Raw genomic sequence first — 17632 nt, forward strand, 5'->3', positions numbered from 1 at the left:
TCTTCATATTCCATATATAAGTGAAATCATATGGTCTTTGTCTTTCTCTGTCTGACTTATTTCACTGGGCATAATACCCTCTAGGGCAGGGGTGGGCAAACTTTTTGACTCGAGGGCCACAATGGGTTCATAAACTGGACCGGAGGGGAGGAACAAAAGCATGGATGGAGTGTTTGTGTGAACTAATATAAATTCAAAGTAAACATCATTACATAAAAGGGTACGGTCTTTTTTTTTTTTTTTTTTTTTTTTTAGTTTTATTCATTTCAAACGGGCCGGATCCGGCCCAAGGGCCGTAGTTTGCCCACAGCTGCTCTAGGGGGTCAATGGTTCTCAACCTTGGCTGCACATTAGAATCACCTGGGAATCTTTTTAAAATCCTGATTTCTGGGCCTCATCCTCCAGAAATTCTGTTTCTTTGTTACTAATGTGTGGCCCCACCCCATAACAAAGAAACAGAATTTCCAGAGGATGATGTCCAGAAATCAGGATTTTAAAAAGATTCCCAGGTGATTCTAATGTGCAGCCAAGGTTGAGAACTATTGCTCTAGGTCCATCCATGTTGTCACAATGGTAAGATTTCATTTTTTGTGTCTCTTTTTTATGACTGAGTAATAGGTCATTGTATATATGTACCACTGATTTTTTAAAAATTCTTTCCTGAGGATATGTTATTTTATTTTGAGAGAGAGAGAGAGAGAGAGAGAGAGAGAGAGAGAGAGGAAGAGAGAGAGAGAGAAACATCAATGTGAGAGAAACATCAATCAGTTGCCGTTGTGCTCTGAACAGGGTTTGAACCCACAACCTAGGTATGTGCCCTGATCAGGAGTCAGACCTGCAACCTTTTGATGCACAGGTTGATGTTCCCACCAACTGAGCCATTGGCCAGGGCTGTACCATATCCTCGCCAACACTTGTTTGTTGATTCATTGATGATAGCCATTCTGACAGGTGTGAGAGGCTCAGGTAAAAGCCAGGCACCAGGGGAACGCAGAGGAGACCCTCAAAGGTCTCTGGGCTCTGAAGGCTCCTAGTCATGCTCAAGGGTGAGCCTTTAGAAGAGATACTGGCCCAGCCCAGCCTGGGGCTGGAGGCTGGAAGAAGGGGCGTCCCTGGGTCTGTTCCGTCCAAACACAGTTGAAGGAACACCACCCAGGACCACGCAGGGCACTGCTTAAGCTGCCTTTTTTTAATGGGAGCATTGGAATTAGAAAGCCAACGAACTCGGAGGTAGCTGGACGACTTGCCACAGGAGATTATTCAGTAATTTTTCCTAAATTGTACTTCAGCCCTATTTACCACAAAGTTGGCTGAACATGAAGAATCTGGATAAGCTCACATACTTTTTACCGAGGACGACACCAAATTCTGTGAAAATGGGACCTGAAACCAAATGAACTGGCTTCGAAATGAGTTGTATATGATGTTAGTTTGATCGAGCAATTGAATCGATGCCCCCTCCCCTGGGAACTGACCTTGAGGCCACTTCACAATGGACAGCCCACTTGCTTAGACCACATTCCACTCGCTAAGACCATTAGCTCTCCCCTCCGGACTTTCCCAGAATCCAGACCTGCACAGAGAATTCTCTGCCTAGAAAAAGCCCACCTAGAGTCCTTTAAAACCTCTGACTCCCTGTCTTTGGGGGCTGGCGCCATTTTGGGGCTCAGCCCATCTAGTATCAAGATGACCTAATAATTTCATAATTCTTTACCCCTTTTGGCCTCCTGTGTTCCTCCTTCGGCAACCCTAACATGTGACAGGACAGCGCTTTCACATACCGGGAATTTTAACTGTCTTACATAATTAGACAACGCAGCTAGTTAAATGCCCAACACATCCTTTAAAACCCACTAAACCGCCGTAACCGGTTTGGCTCAATGGATGGAGTGTCAGCCTGCGGACTCAAGGGTCCCGGGTTCGATTCCGGTCAAGGGCATGTACCTTGGTTGCGGGCACATCCCCAGGAGGGGGTGTGCAGGAGGCAGCTGATCGATGTTTCTCTCTCATCGATGTTTCTAACTCTCTATCCCTCTCCCTTCCTCTCTGTAAAAAATCAATAAAATATATTAATAAAAAAACCCCCACTAAACCTATTATTTTGTTACAGTGAAATCGATATAATGGACTAATTCGGGCAAGGGAGTGTCCATTGAAGCTGAAAGTCCATTATATAATAAAGTAGGTTTTCTGAATGTGTATGTTAAAAAATTGACAAACTAGTTTACCTTTTTTAACTTATGTAGACACGTTTGTGTAATTAAAATTAAGTTTAATTGCACAGAAAAGTTTCCTAAACATATGACTGTAATTTTAAATTTATACTGAATAGGTCTAGTAAATGTGTGCATCCACCCACCACTTCGAGTAAACAAATGCGCAGGTCTGGGGCGTGGCTTAGTGCAGGTCACATGGGCAGGCAGGGGTTAAAACCGCTGCAGAAAGGCACCCCCACATGACAACACAACCAATTGCCCTCATGACTCCGTGTGATCACATGCTAATCATTTACTGAACATTATTTACAAGCGGTGACTCTTGGTTTTAAATATGTGGTCTATAGTTGTAGATATGTAGTATTTACTAATTTCAGCTAAAATTCTAGTGTTTTTTCCAACATGTGCCTATTCCCTAAAATTTGTTAAAAAATAACCTGTTAATTTAGTTTAAAACAAATATTGGTTAAATGTGTTTTAAAATGAACATGGTGTTCATTTTCACATGTGACATACAGACTGGAAATTTTGTCTGTTAAATCCGAAGTCCATTAAATCGAGGTCTGCAAAATCGAGGGTTTACTGTACTTTGAAACTGTAGTCGATTACCAAGACTGAGGAAGTCATTGATGATATATTGTCCAGATACTGCATATGGCCATACATGACTACAAATATAATTTTCTTTGGAAATAGTGGAGTAATTCTCTGAAAACAGAGCTGTGCAAATTTTGTATTTTGGAGAAGAATGTAGTCGCTAAAAATTGCAAGCTCCACCCTGGCCAGTGTTGCTCAGTGGGTTGGGAATTATCCTGGGCACCAAGGAGTTACAGGGTTCAATTCCCAGTCAGGGCAGGTGTCTGGGTTTCCGGTTCAATCAATCCAGGAAGCAGGGGATCATGTATCCTTTTCAGATTGATATTTCTCTCTCTCTGTCCTTCTCCCTTCCTCTCTCTTTAAAAATCAATAACATTTTTTAAAACTGCAAGCTCCTTGAAGGCAAGAGTCAGCTTTATGCGCCTAATTTGCCCCAGTGCAAGGCACACTGTGTGGAACAAATTAAAACATGAGTGAAGGCATCACCAAGACCCTCTTACAGGCCGATTTGTAGGGAATAGTTATGCTCTAATTTGATGTCCCACAAACATCTGTTTAAAAGTGGCTGTTCAAATGCAGAGTGGCCAGGAATTGTGCTTTAATTTGGATAGTAAGCTCTCTATAAATTAGAGATAATTGACTTTGCCACTTTAAATTCCGTTGAGCCTTTCTTGGACTCCTTCTGTTCTTGACGTGAAGCTGTGTAAATTAAGACCATTTCAAATGCAAATGCCCTTCTTTTCTATCTCACAGGGCTGGCAGCCCAAACTGTCCTCTTTCAGGGAACGCTATCCTATGCTCACTGTCCATAAAGCTTAACAGAAACAGAAATGCTGGTTTTGATTTGCTTCCCAGATCCATGTCTGTGTGTGCAGCACATGCTACCTTCAGCTCTGCCTGGGTTAGAAGAAATGTTTTTTAGACATGAGTGGTTTCCTGTTAAATAGGAGATGATTGCCAACTCGAGTTTCTCAATGACAGTTCCGCCAACGTGAAAGAGGGCAGCCCTCTTTTCATTTTCTATTTATCTAACGCCCTTCCCCAAATTTGTTCCCCTCGAGCCCATCTCCTCCTCGGGATGTCCCACTTGCATGACCCCAGATTCAGCACAGGGTCGCTTTCTCCTCCCTCAGACTCGCAGCTGTAAAAGAATCAACATATTGTTGGAGTCGGTTATGCTACACTCAGTTGTCTTAACCTGGCTGTTTCTCTAAAGGGACATTTCTCTGGAATTCTAGAACGTTTCACTTCTTGACTTCACAGTCAAGTATCAGTAACTGTTTTCAGCAGCCTGCAGGCCCGAGGCTGTGCACAGGGCCAGAAATGGATGACCTGAGTGAGGAGATTGCTCTGGCAAAATGGAATCTGATGTTGATCACCATCTGGAAGGCAGACAGTGTGATTTTAATCTGAAATGGGGAACGCAGTGACATTGCCAGAGAACTTTGTCCATTGTTAGTTCTTTTATTTGGGCTAGCATGGTACCCAGATTGCGGTCCCAACTTTCTGCCAGAAAACCCTGAGGACTACACTTTGTACTTAGCAACCTGGTTTGGGAGTTTGGCAAATTGATCCATAAATTAACAAAATTAGAAGTATCCAAATGGGTCCTCTGGAAGTTATCTGCCTTTAAGTAGCATGCGTTAAATGCTCTGTGGGTCTTTCCATTTTAATGCTATATCTTCATATACTCACTCACAAGTGGTTTCAGTATATATCCCTTGAATATATCACAGGTTACATAAGAATTTGATGAGTCTGTCATTCCTCAGCATATTCCTTTAATAAGTTCAAAGGATTCTTAGGTTACCTGTGTGATGTCAATTACACATTTTTCCAAATTGTCTATGTGAATTCTAACATAATTATGAGTCTGACATATGCACATTATCTATAATAATAAAAGCATAATATGCTAATTAGACCAGACAGCTGAACGACCTTCCAGACGTCATTCTGGACATCCCTCCAGATGCAGCCGCAGTAGCAGGGGCTGAGGCAGAGGCAGTTTGGGGCAATCAGACAAGCAGGTGAATAGTTAGGGGCGAGCAGGCAGGCAGGTAAGTGTTTAAGGGCAATCAGGCAGGCAGGCAGAGTGGTTAAGGGCGATCAGGCAGGCAGGTGAGTGTTTAGGGGCAATCAGGCAGGGAGGCGAGTGGTTAGGGGTGATCAGGCAGGCAGGCAGAGGGGTTAGGGGCAATGATACAGGCAGACAGAGTGGTTAGGCGTGATCAGGTAGGCAGGCAGGTGAGCAGTTAGGAGCCAGCAGTCCCGTATTGTGAGATGGATGTCCAACTGCTGGTTTAGGTCTGATCCCACAGGGATTCCTGAGGGATTGGGTCTAAACCGGCAGTTGGACATCCCCTGAGGGATCCTGGATTGCGAGAGGATGAAAGCTGGGCTGAGGGACCTCCCCCATGCACGAATTTCATGCACTAGGCCTCTAGTCTATATATATAAAAGCCCAGTGACCGGAACAGCAGAATGACCAGAACAATCTGTGGCTATGACACACACTGTGGCAGCCAACTAGCCTGATCTGGTCCCCTATAGGCCCCCAACACCCCAATTGGGAACCTCCCATGTCCCCCCCCCCCCCAGCCTGGCCCAATGGGCCCCCATTGGGGTGGGCCAGCTGGCTTCCACCAGTGCACAAATTCATGTACCACGCCTCCAGTATAGTACATAAAAGACTTCCTCAGGAGTTTTCATGGTAAATTCCAGAAGTATGTCTGTAACTTAATCCTTAATTCAAGACACCGGACTTGGATCCTTACTGAAATTTGAACACACTTTGACCAAGGCTTATTAGTGACCAAGGCTTATTAAGATGAAAGTTAACTCCATTCATTATGAACAAACCAACAAAAACTCATTAAAATTTATTTGGACAGGTCTTAGTTGCCTTGAATTCAGGCATAGATATATCCTTGTGTCTTACAGATGCATTTGCCATAATTTCCCTCCACCAATATAAATCTATCTCCTTCCATTCAAAAATGTTTCCTTTATTTTTAATAAGTCAAATTTTTAAAATGAAAATTTCTGTAAACACCTAATCAGGAGATATCTCATACTTTGGATGTAAAAATGTCTCAGCAATAAGGAAATAGACTGCCTTCTGGTCATCTATCTTTCTATTAATATGCCTACAGGTTTGGCTTGGTCCTTGGGAACAGGATGACTCTACTGGTGTTATCACAGACATTCATCTCTATTACACATGTCTCTGTTCATCCCCAGAACTGCAGACATTAGTGCACGGTGAGTGTATATCTACATTCTCAGGAATTACTTTGCATTTGGAAATGCTCTTATTTTGTAAGATAATACACATAAATAAAGATTTGCTTCAACAATAATTCTGTCTCTGTGTCTGTTCTGAATTATCATTCTTACTCTATCTTCACATTCATTTATCCCCAAGGTTTTTGTGGCGCAGTATTTGCTGATGTATTGGCAATGATCCGGCTTATTGACTCTCTTGCTCTTCCTCTAACATGGAGTGTTTTCCCACTCCATGCCTCCCCATGGCTCCCCATGCCACTGCCTTTGCCTGCCACCGTGTCGCCCATGTGTGTCCATGGCTCCCTCTCTTGCCTTATTCAGCATTCGGCTCAAATGTCATCTCCTCAGAGATGTCTACCCAAATCACCATCTCCCCCTTACTCTGCTTCAGTTGGCTTGCTGGCACCTGTCTCCACGAGATACTATGGTACACATTTATCGCTGTATTTATTGGCTGATTGCCTATCTCCTCTACTGCACTGCAAGTTTCATCGAGGAAGGTACTTTGTTTTCTTCTCTATTTTATCCCATGATTTAGATGAGTGTGTGGCATGAAAAATGTACTAATTATTGTTTGTGATTAAATGGATTTACCCAGGACACTGAACTTCTTTATATCTGTTTGTGTCTCTGTTGAAGGACATTATTGTACTTCATGGTCTTTAGTCAAGAATATATTTGTTTGCAATGATATCACAGATGCACAGGTTATGTGAGGATTTATTCATTAATATTTACATGTATGCACCAAAATTTACAGGAACTGTGTGCCTTTCCCCTTAATAATAATAAATGAAACTATTGGATTCCTTTATAACACTGACCTATAACTCCTGGACTGATAAACCATGAGTACTACCAGCTGGCTAAGTAGTGGTAACCATGTAAACTATTAATCATGTGGCACTTCACTCAAAAAATCTTTAAGAAATATACAAAGTAAGAGGTATCACAATACCAAATATCAAATTATACTACAAAGCCATTGTAATCAAAACAGCCTGATGCTGGCACAAGAACAGGCATATAGATCAATGGAATGGAACAGAGAACCCAGAAATCAACCCAAGCCACTACACTCAATTAATATTTGACAAAGCAGTCAAGAGCATACAATTGAGTAAAGACCGTCTCTTCAATAAGTAGTGTTGGGAAAATTGGACAAGTACATGCAAAAAATGAAGCTAGACCACCAACTTACATCATACACAAAAATAAATTCAAAATGGATAAAACTTAAATGTAAATAATGGAGCCATAAACATCCTAGAAGAAACCACAGGCAGCAAAATCTCAGACATCACTCTTAGCAATATGTTTGCGTATACATCTCCTAGGGCAGGGGTGGGCAACCCCTGGCATGTGTGCCAAACATGGCACGCCAGTAACTTTTGCTGACACGTGAAACCCGCTCTTATAATCTTCCATTTACAATTTTTGTGAGCATTTGAATGACTTAAATGTTAAATTACAAGGAACTGGCAAGATACTTGATGTTATGTTTGGTTACATAAAGGTTTTTGAAAAGAAACTGGAAGTCTTTAAGAGGGATGTGGATGGTGAGAGATTTAGATATTTCCCAAACCTCAAGAGGCACATCAAAGACTTTCCAAAAGATATCAGAACAGACTGTCAAGGCCTTCAAAAGCTGTTTTTAAACATTATCGAGTCAACTATTGAGCAGTTCTTCTCAAAATTTGCGAAATTCAGAGAACTGGAAGAGACAGCAAAATTCATGAGGTTTCCAGACAGCATGAAACTGGAGGAACTAAACTTACAAATGTTTTCATGGATAGACATGGCTGACTTTGAAATGCAGTTGATTGAATTTCAGAATAGCTCAATTTAGAAGCAGAAATTTATTGACCTTAGAGTTGACTTGGAAAACATTGAAAAAAAGCGATTAGATACAGGAGTAACAGAGAGAAGTGTCGAAAATGAACTATTGATGACTTGGAATGCCATTCCAGAAAATTTTTTCTGTTTAAAAAACTTTGCAACAGCATTACTCTCCATGTTTTCATCCACATACGCTTGTGAACCTTTGTTCTCAATGATGAATTTTGTTAAGTCTCGTCATAGGAGTAGCCTGATGGATGAAAGTAGTAGCTCATGCATATCTCTGAAGGTCATGAAATACAAACCTGATGTAAAATCTCTGTCATCAGTGATGCAGCAGCAAAAGTCCCACTGATAATATCAAATAGAGTCATAAAGTTTTCTGTCGGACTATCAGTGTACATGTATACATTAAAAAATAAATGTATTTTTCATCATCATATACTGTGTTTTTGTCGCTCAAATGAATTTTATTATTTCTTCAAGGTTCTTCACATGTGTACACCTTAAGATATATCAAGTAGGCATAACATGTTCTCAAAAAATTAGGGTTGATACGCAGAAGAATTTTAGTCAGAGATTTTGCTGGTTTTGTCATGCACTCACAAAAAGTATGCCCACCCCTGTCCTAGGGCAAAGGAAACTGAGGGAAAAATAAACAAATGGAACTACATCAAAATAAAAAGCTTCTGCACAGCAAAAGAAACCATCAACAAAATGAAAAGGAATTTAACTATATGGGAAAACATATTTGCCAATGATCCATCTGATATATAAATTTCCAAAATATATATAAAAAATCTCATACTGTTACAGAAAAACCAGACAAGAACCAAACAGTGCTCTGAGAGTTTGAAGTTATACTTTAATCACCGCGGCGGGCTCAGGGAAATGAATCCAAATTCTAAGCAGAGCTACAAGCAGAACTTCCCTTTTTATGGAAGAGCCAGACCTTTGTTCGCTTGCTGGCGGCGGCCTTGAAAACTACACGGTTCTGTCAATTAAAAAATGCACCTGGCATGGCACTGGGTGTATCTAGTCTCTGGCCTACAAGGTCAGACAGCTAAGTTTATCTCGCCCATTATTCAAGCAGGCTAGAAAGCAAAGTTACTTTTTCAGAATTAGATCGAGGCCATATAAAGAATAGCAGAGAATTCCAAACAGTAGTTTTATGGAATAGGGGTTTTCCTTCACAATACAACTTAACAAAAGGAAGACAAACAATCCAATTTAAAAATGGGCAGAAGACTTAAATAGACACTTCTCTAAAGAGGACATAAAGATGGCCAAGAAACCCATGAAAAAATATTCAAAGTCACTAATCATCAGAGAGATGAAAATTAAAACGACAATGAGGTACCACCTCACACCTGTCAGAATGGCTACCATCAACAAATGACAAGTGCTGGTGAGGATGTGGAGAAAAGGGAACCTTAGTACACTGCTGGTGGGAATGCAGACTAGCGCAGCCACTATGGAAAACAGTATGGAGTTTCCTCAAAAAATTAAAAGTGGAACTCCCATTTGACCCAGTGAGCCCACTTCTAGAAATATATCCTAAGACAAAACACCAATCAGAAAGAATATGTGTACCCTATGTTCATAGTGGCACTATTTACAGTAGCTAAGATTTGGAAACAGCCCAAGTGCCCATCAGTAGATGAGTGGATAAAAATGCTGTGGTACCTTTACACAACGGAATACAATGCAACTATAAAAAAGAAGGATTTCTTACCCTTTGAGACAGCATGGAAGGACCTGGAGAATATTATGCTAAGTGAAATAAATCACTCAGAAAAAGACAAGTATCATATGATCTTACTTGTACGTGGAATATAATGAACAAAGTAAACTTACAAACAAAATAGATCCAGAGACATGGAAGCATGGAACAGACTGACCAATCTCAGAGGGAAGGGGAGCAGGGGAAAAGATTAACCAAAGAACTTAAATGCATATATGCATAACCCATGGACATAGACAGTAGTGCAATGAAGGCCTAGGAGTTGGGGGTGAGGGTGGGCACTAGGTGGGGGGAGTCAATGGGGAGGGGCAAAAGGGGACATCAGTAATAGTTTCAACAATAAAGATAATTTTTGAAAAAGTGAATAAGACTTCCAGCACAGAGAAATTAAAATAAAACATACTAGATTTACCATAGACTTAGATATTTTATTTCACACTAAAAGCTCTAATAGTGTATACTGTAACACATTATATTTTAGGTTTATTTTTTCTAGGGAATGTAAATTTAATCATCTAGAAATGTTAGCCCTTTAAAATTAGATCTATAACATAAATTGGGAAAAGAAAAAGCGCGTTGCTGAATTATTGATTTAAAATTTAAGAATTATTTCCACCTTTTACAGACTAATTTTACCAGGATGTTGAATTTAAGTAAGTAAAAATGCATTTTCATGAAAACAGTGACTTGTTCTTAGATGGAGTGTCTGGAAGTAATAAAATCACATGGTTATATATTTTATTTTCCTTTATAAAAAACATGTTTATAAAGGACATAACTTTCAATAGTTTGTCAGTTACATTTCTCATCAACCTTGGTGTTGGTAAACATTTTCATAGCAACATGTAAGGGAGAAGCATTCCAAGCCCTTCTGATGGTTCCATATCTTAAAATAATTTTAATTGATCTGAATAAGCTAGCTATCAATGAAATCAGCTAATTTAGAAAATTCCAGAAACAATCTTGAAAGCAGCAGCAATGTGCTCCTTAAGGAGTGAGCAAGTCCTGTGCCAGGTCACCAGTCCAGGCCTAGAGATCTGAGGCCAAGAACTTGCCTCTCCTGGCCACATGGCCACTGAGGTGTTTGCAGTGTGTGCCTGAAAGAAAAGAACATTTTCACAATCCGGGCACAGAAGCCCCAAAGAATGACTGCGTTCCAGGTGCTCCAGTAAACCCTGACGGGCTGGATTAAAATTCCGAGGTCGTGACTTTGGGTGTGAACATATAGGCCACCATTAGCCATATATTTGAGGGAATTGCTACCTTGTTGATTTGTCCATAATCTCCGGTAACCATAATACATGCTGCATTGCGTCACTATTTCAGTAAGTGAAGTATTAATCTCCACTGTAAGTGAGACTTTTGTCCCATACATTTCTGATTTGTTTTGCTCTAAGTATGGTTTTTGCTTCAGTGAAAACGATTTCCAAGAAAAACCAGACAAGAAATTGTCCTAGAAAATCCTGATTCCTAAACTGGGATTGATTAATGAAGGAAACGGCAATTCTCTATCTCACAAAGAATTCTGAAGAACTGGAACACAGTCTTGGCGTCAGGTTCTTTCCCCTTAACCCTTCCTGTAATTGTGTTTATCAATTTACTTTTGCTCTGTTCTCAATTATGCAGTTTATATCCTTGAAGACATTGAGATGCTTCAGCGTTTCTGGAGAAAAAACTGTATTCTGTTTTGAGTTATACCATGCAATCAACATGTTCCCACTTTTGGCTCACAAATTCATAATACCAGCATTCATAGGGAAATACTGCAACATGTTTGCTCCTCACAGGTGACAAAAAAACTTAGTGTCTTACACTCAGTCTAAACCACATTATAGGACTGTTCTCATTTAGATTAAACCCACATTTGATTTTCTCTTCTGAAACCAAAAATGCAATCCCAACATTATTAAATGACCAAATAATTCTGGCCTAAAGTTCAGTTTGTTGGTACTGATTTAAAGCTATTTTATTTACTAAAAACTTATACATATTGTTCAAACCCTATTCAATGTAGGCCAGTCAGTGGTGCAGTTGGAAAATACTGTTCTCAGCAAATGTTAGGTCTGGGGCAGATGTTTAATAACACGTTCTGAGACTGTGTGGTGATTTGCAGAAGTCCTGTTTTTCAGATGTGACTATTTATGCACAGATGGATCCTGTCCTGGGCTGGGCTCCTTTCCTGAATTGTTTCGCTCCTGGGTAACTACCTGCAGATAAAAGTTTGTCTTGGCTTAGGTCAGCAGAATTTGTTTCGAATTTATGCAACGGAGTGATCAAGGACTTAGACGGGCACGAGGAGGTGAGCTTTCACTGCCATTCTTTCTGTACCACTGGACTTAAAGGAAAATTTGGGAGAAAATGAATCCCAGACATTTTCCCATAATTGGCTTTAATTCACTGCTGCTCCTATAACTATAAGCCTGGTCCAAAGCTGGCCTTCGGTGAACATACTCTACTGGGAAGTTCCGAACATTTATTGCCAGAATGCTTACACCAAGTTCACAACCAAGTTAGTCCCCTAAGACCCAGGCTAGTCCAGACTCATTATGCTCTTGGGAAGTGCAAGAACTCTGACAGGTAGGAATGCACTAACTCAACCTTAAAATATCTGTCCTGGCAACTATCCACACTCAGGTTTTTTGAAAGAAAATGAGGTTACCCATGTATATGGTTCAACTTGCCATGCATGCCCTACTGACAAGTAGAAACTATTTTCAATCAGGGGAAGAAAATAATGTTGAGAGATGAAAATGTAACATCACACTCTGAATGCAACATATTTTAAATAAATATTTTAATTCTATTGTTGGCATTTACAAGTAGAAAGCATACAGTATGTTACAAATATCAAAATGTGAAAAATATGAACGTTACATAAGTAACAAATGTAAAAAAAGTATTTTCTTACCTTCCCGGAAAGTAAGAAAACTATTCAGCATAAGAAAATATCAGTATCAAAAACCCAGCTCAGGTGTAAAAACAAAACCAAAAACACGTTTTCACAAGGTATTAAAAAATGATCTACAAAATGACAGAAAGTAAGAAGTGATGACATTTGACTTTATATAAATTATAAAAACTGGGTACTTAGGGTGCATGCTAAATGGTTGAAGAGTATGTCCAATCATAGGCTTTGCTTAGGTCAATTCTTTAAAAATTTAAAAGCGTAGAACATTTTTCAATAAATAACTTTCAACAGTGTCTCTGAGAGGCGCGCTGGGCCTCACTCCACGGCAGCAGGCGGCAGTGTTCCGGGACAACATGCAATCACTCTGTTCCTTAGTGGAAAGCCTGATGCAAATGAGGCCATCGCTGTTTACACCGAAAAGAGTCAGAAGTTTTAACACAATTTCGTAAGAAAGTTCTAAAGTGCTGAACACAATGACTTAACTTCAGTACCCAAGGTCATGTACAAGGCATTCAAACCTTCAGACATTTCCGATAAACATCGAATACGGAGGCTACGATTCTGAGAAGCGTTAATACTTAGTCTTTCGTTCAAGGGCAGGAGGGCTCTTTCCTACACTTTACAGGGATTGGATAAACCCTCAAGGGTCTTGCAAAGCAAAACGTTAACAATAGTAACACAAACGGCAACAATACACAACCCCGCCGTGACAGCCACAAGTTCATTTCTGCAATGGCAACGCTATTCCTGCTTAAAGTCACCACGCGGGCCTTGGCCAAGTACGGAAAACCTTTGCGAACGCTGCGCCCGGGTCACCAGTCACACCGTACGAAGCATGCAGGACGACAAATGCAACGGAGCGCGTTCAAACGACAGAGCTGTTCTGCGCCGGTTTCAGCAGCATCGTGGCTATTATTTTTGAGTTTCCCCCCAGCACCAGCCCTTAACTGGCTGGGTTTGCAAACACGACCCGCCCTGGTGGGTGACCTGCGGGCCGCGGGGGGCGACCCTTGTGTTCCTGTCTCCGTCGCGCCAGCACCCAGCGCTCACACATACTGTTCGGCTTCCCCCTCTTTGGGGACCGGCTGGCTTGTCCCACTTTTGCCGTCTTCGTTGGCTGCTGCTTTTTCTGGGAGAGATGCCAAATCCTTAAAAACATCCACATAGTGGCCAAAGCCGGGGCCCCAGTTCAAGAGGTTGTCCCAGTTGAAATTCCCCGCTTGCTGCCCGAGCTTCAGGGGCAGCGTGCTGTCGGCCACGCCGGGCGCCTGCGAGCCCACGGGCGCCCCCTCCGCCCTGCGGCCGTGGTATCTGCGGGGCTTCAGTCTGGCGCCGTAATTATCTTCGTCGTCTGCATCCGATTCATTGACTTGCGAGAGCTTGGGCATCCTGGAAGTGTAGACCATCGGCTTCTCCCGGTCGTACTCCATTTCCGAGCAGGTGAAAGACTCGTGCGAGTCGCTGTCGGAAGAAGATTCGGGAGCGGGGATGCCGTCGGCGGGGTTCCTGGTCCTGGACAGCGGCCGCCGGCAGTCCTCCTCCGAGGAAGACCGGCCGTGGTCCGCGCTGCAGATGCTCGGGTTCCTCGGGCGAGGGGTGTTGAGCCTCTCCACCTCTTCGATGGACAGTCCCACGGGCGGCGAGGATTCCAGAGGGATCTGCCCCATGGGCTGCTTCAAGCGGCTCCCGGGTCGAGAGCCGTGCGGGGCCAGGGCCTGGGGGCTCTTGCTCCTCCTGCCCAGCCTCGTGGGGTAGTTGAAGATGCCCGGCTGGCAGGCGTCCCCGTGCATGTCCGCCACGTTGCCGTCCCGCACGGGGAGGTGCAGCTCCCGCGCCGGGCTGTTCCTGTAGAAGGTGGAGGCCTTGGAGAACGGCGCGGGGCTGTGCCGGGACAGGGGGTTGGGCGTCGGGCAAGCGGAGTGGCTCAGCGAGCTGGTTCGCAAGCCCTGGCCGTAGGAAGGCTGGTAGGTGAGGCTGCTGGCCCCCAGGGGCATGGGGGACTGGCGCGCGAAGCCCAGGGGGCTGTGCCGCTGGATGGAGAACTTGGGGGTGTGGCTGCGGAACTGCTTGTAGTGCTGGATGATGTCTGCGTCCGAAGGGGCGATGCTGCTGGCGTTGTCGATGTCATAGTGCTCGATCTCCTGCTCCGGGGAGGCTAGGGGGGCGCTGGGGATGGTCTCCGAGTTGTGGGGGATATCGGTCTCGTCGTAGATGAGGTAGGGGTTCTCCCTCTCAATGATATCTGGCTTGGGGTTCCCCTCAGGCTGCTTCCTCACCGTCATGTCGTCCCCGTAGGGGGGGATGTTGTCTGGGTCATCAAAGGCCACGTTCTCACTCCCCTTTTTCTTCTTCTCCTTCGGTTTCTTCTCCTCCTTGGGGTTTTTGGTCTTCTTGCCCCGGCACTGGTTGCAAAGAATCAGGCTGAGGACCAGGAGGGCCAGGACTGTGGCGCAGCTACCCACGATGGCGGGCACAGCCCACAGAGGCAGGGAGATCTCTTCGGGGCCCTGACTCAGAACGCAGACATGCCCTCCGGGGCTTCCGGCTTTGCACACCCTCCCCTGAGGACAGACGACACCGAGGCAGGCCACCACCGTCTCACAGGTGCTCCCTGTGTGCGACTCGGGGCAGCTACAGGTGAAGCCGGAGTGCAGGCCCGGCTCGCAGCTGCCCCCGTTCTGGCAGGGGTGGGAGGCGCAGTCCCCGGGGGGCACACACTTGTAGGCATACCACTGGTTGATGCACAGTAAGTCGCCCCAGCAGGGGTTGCTGGCACAAATGTTGGGCCCACGACACCCGATCTTCACGGAGGGGTCCGTCTTGGAGATGGAGGCCAAGCTGTGCTTCCCGCTGAAAGGCAGGCTTTCTCCACCGTACAGCATAGAGGCGATGCAGCCATCGAACCCTGCGGGGAGAAGGAGCCGTGGGGCGATTTAGAGAAAACCAGAGGCTGTGATGGAATCTGGTCAAGAGAAGCTTCACAATCATGTCACAGGCGCTTAGAGACAACCGTCTAGGAGCCATCATCCAGCTCCAGGGCAATAGATCTGTGCATCTGACACGCTAACTTCTTAGCAAGACTTCCACAAGGAAATTGGGGAGGATCGCCCAGATCCCACTCTTCCCCAACATTTATGGATGACCCAGATGGGCTGGATTTGCCTTTTCTCCTTCTTTTTATTTATTTGGTCATCTATTTGTTTTATTTTTGTAGTCTATATACCAAGAACTGCATACGTAGAAATAAAATTTATTTTAACAAATACTTATAAAGAACACAAAACAGGCCAATGGATTCCATCATTAGATCGTGCATTCTCAATGGAGGGGATATTGCTCCCAAGGAGTTGAGCAAAAAAAAAAAGGAAGCAAGAGAAATGCCTTAGCTATTATAGTGGTTTGTGGATCTTGAAAGGGCAGATTTAGAGTATAACTCTATATCTCATGAGGTGGGGATATTGGGGGTTAGAAAAAGATCTACAATGGCTCCTTAGAAGGTGAAGATTATTTTTTTAAGAAGTTGAGAAAACGTTGATAGAGTGTGCTAATCTTGCTAATGTTCCTATTAGCCCAAGAATCTATTTTGTCACTAACAAAATGCCTGATTTACATTGATTTGTTTTTCTAAAACAACCCAAAGAATGAACATTCCTATTCTCAAATAAGCTAAATATAAATGACTTACGGCCTGGACTTGGACTTTGATGCCCTAACTCCATTACTCTCTCATGCATTTTTCAATTTTCCTCTCATTGATGCATCATTCCATCCCAGTGACCTTTCCGTCCCTCATCCATTCTTTCTCCATGAGCTGAGACATCTCCTGCATTTGCTCCTACTCTCTCCATTTTCCTTTTAGGCTCCTTTCTTTCTCATTCAATCATATCCATGCTCAGTACTTCAATTACCTGCTTGACACTGATAACTCCTAATGGATTTTCAGGGGAAGTCCACTCCTCATTCTAGCCCATCTGCCAAAAGGTCTTTCTCAATGGTGCTCCACACCCAAAATGTCCCCTACCAAGCCTTGATATTTCCCATAGACCTGCTTCTTTTTGTACTCTTCTGCACTTGCCTTTCTCAGCGGAACTAGCCTTCTTCTAGTGGAAAAGTCAGAAACTTCCTTGAATTTTACCCAAATCACCAAGAGTTTGGTTGACTTAAATTTTTAGAAATACTTTTTCCATATCCATTTCTTTACAACTCCCCTCCACCACACTAGTCAAACCTCACATCACTGCAATGTTTTCTCAGGTAATTTATGCAAGTTCACTGGTGTTCTCCTCCAACGCATTCTCCATGGCAGAGCCTGAAAGATCTTTAACATCATGGGACACTTTTAAGACTAATTTTTTAGTAACGTCCCACTGTTCTGAGAATAAGAACAAAACTATATCATGTTTTAGAAGGACCTACTTCATCCTTCACCTGTGACATCAGCCCCCAAGGTGCTGAATTACTCTACTTTTTTTAGTTCCTATCAAAATAATTCAATCTTTCATGTTCTCCCATCTTCATCTTCATAATTCAGATTTAAGTACAAATGCCAATTTTCCAAGAAAGCTTCCCTTTTTCCTCTTTTGGGAAATCTCTTAGAATTCTATATTCTCCCTTCACATCATTTGTTATAGCTTAAAATAATATATTTACTTGTATAATGATTTGATTAATGTTTGTCTCCCTTATTGGGGCTTGTGTTCTACGAGGAAAGTGGCTATTTATTAAGTCCACCATTGCACTCCCAGTAGCCAGCATAGGGTTCAGAATTATCTGTTGTGTGAATGAACAAATGAATGAATAAGTGAATAAATGAATAAATGAATGCTTGGCGGACAAAGAAACATCAAAACACCATGGGCTGAACTATGACTTGGTAGAACAAATGCAAATGTCTAAGGTAAATGATGGCCGATAATTCATTATAAACTTTCCAAGGATAGTGATGACATTCTTAGAATATTCATAATAGGTATTACCAGAAATCCGATTACTTTTAGAGAAACAGCTTTACCTGTCCTTTGTGATTGTACTCAGCATGAG

General features: G+C 42.8%; 1 protein-coding gene across 2 annotated transcripts in view; it reads right to left on the bottom strand.

Annotated features, from left to right (window-relative positions):
- Positions 1-12473: 12473 nt before the first annotated feature.
- Positions 12474-17632, bottom strand: part of FAT4 (FAT atypical cadherin 4) — a gene marked incomplete at its 5' end in the record, with an annotated part of 155771 nt that continues 150612 nt past the window's right edge. For both annotated transcript variants that reach the window (XM_081093237.1, XM_081093236.1), the window contains one exon: positions 12474-15497. In XM_081093237.1, the coding sequence (XP_080949363.1) occupies positions 13639-15497 (1859 nt within the window). In that variant the 3' untranslated portion in view covers positions 12474-13638. The remainder of the gene's footprint in view (positions 15498-17632) is intronic.

Source organism: Myotis nattereri (assembly GCF_964212035.1).
Source record: "Myotis nattereri genome assembly, chromosome: 5".
Classification (NCBI taxonomy): Eukaryota; Metazoa; Chordata; class Mammalia; order Chiroptera; family Vespertilionidae; genus Myotis; species Myotis nattereri.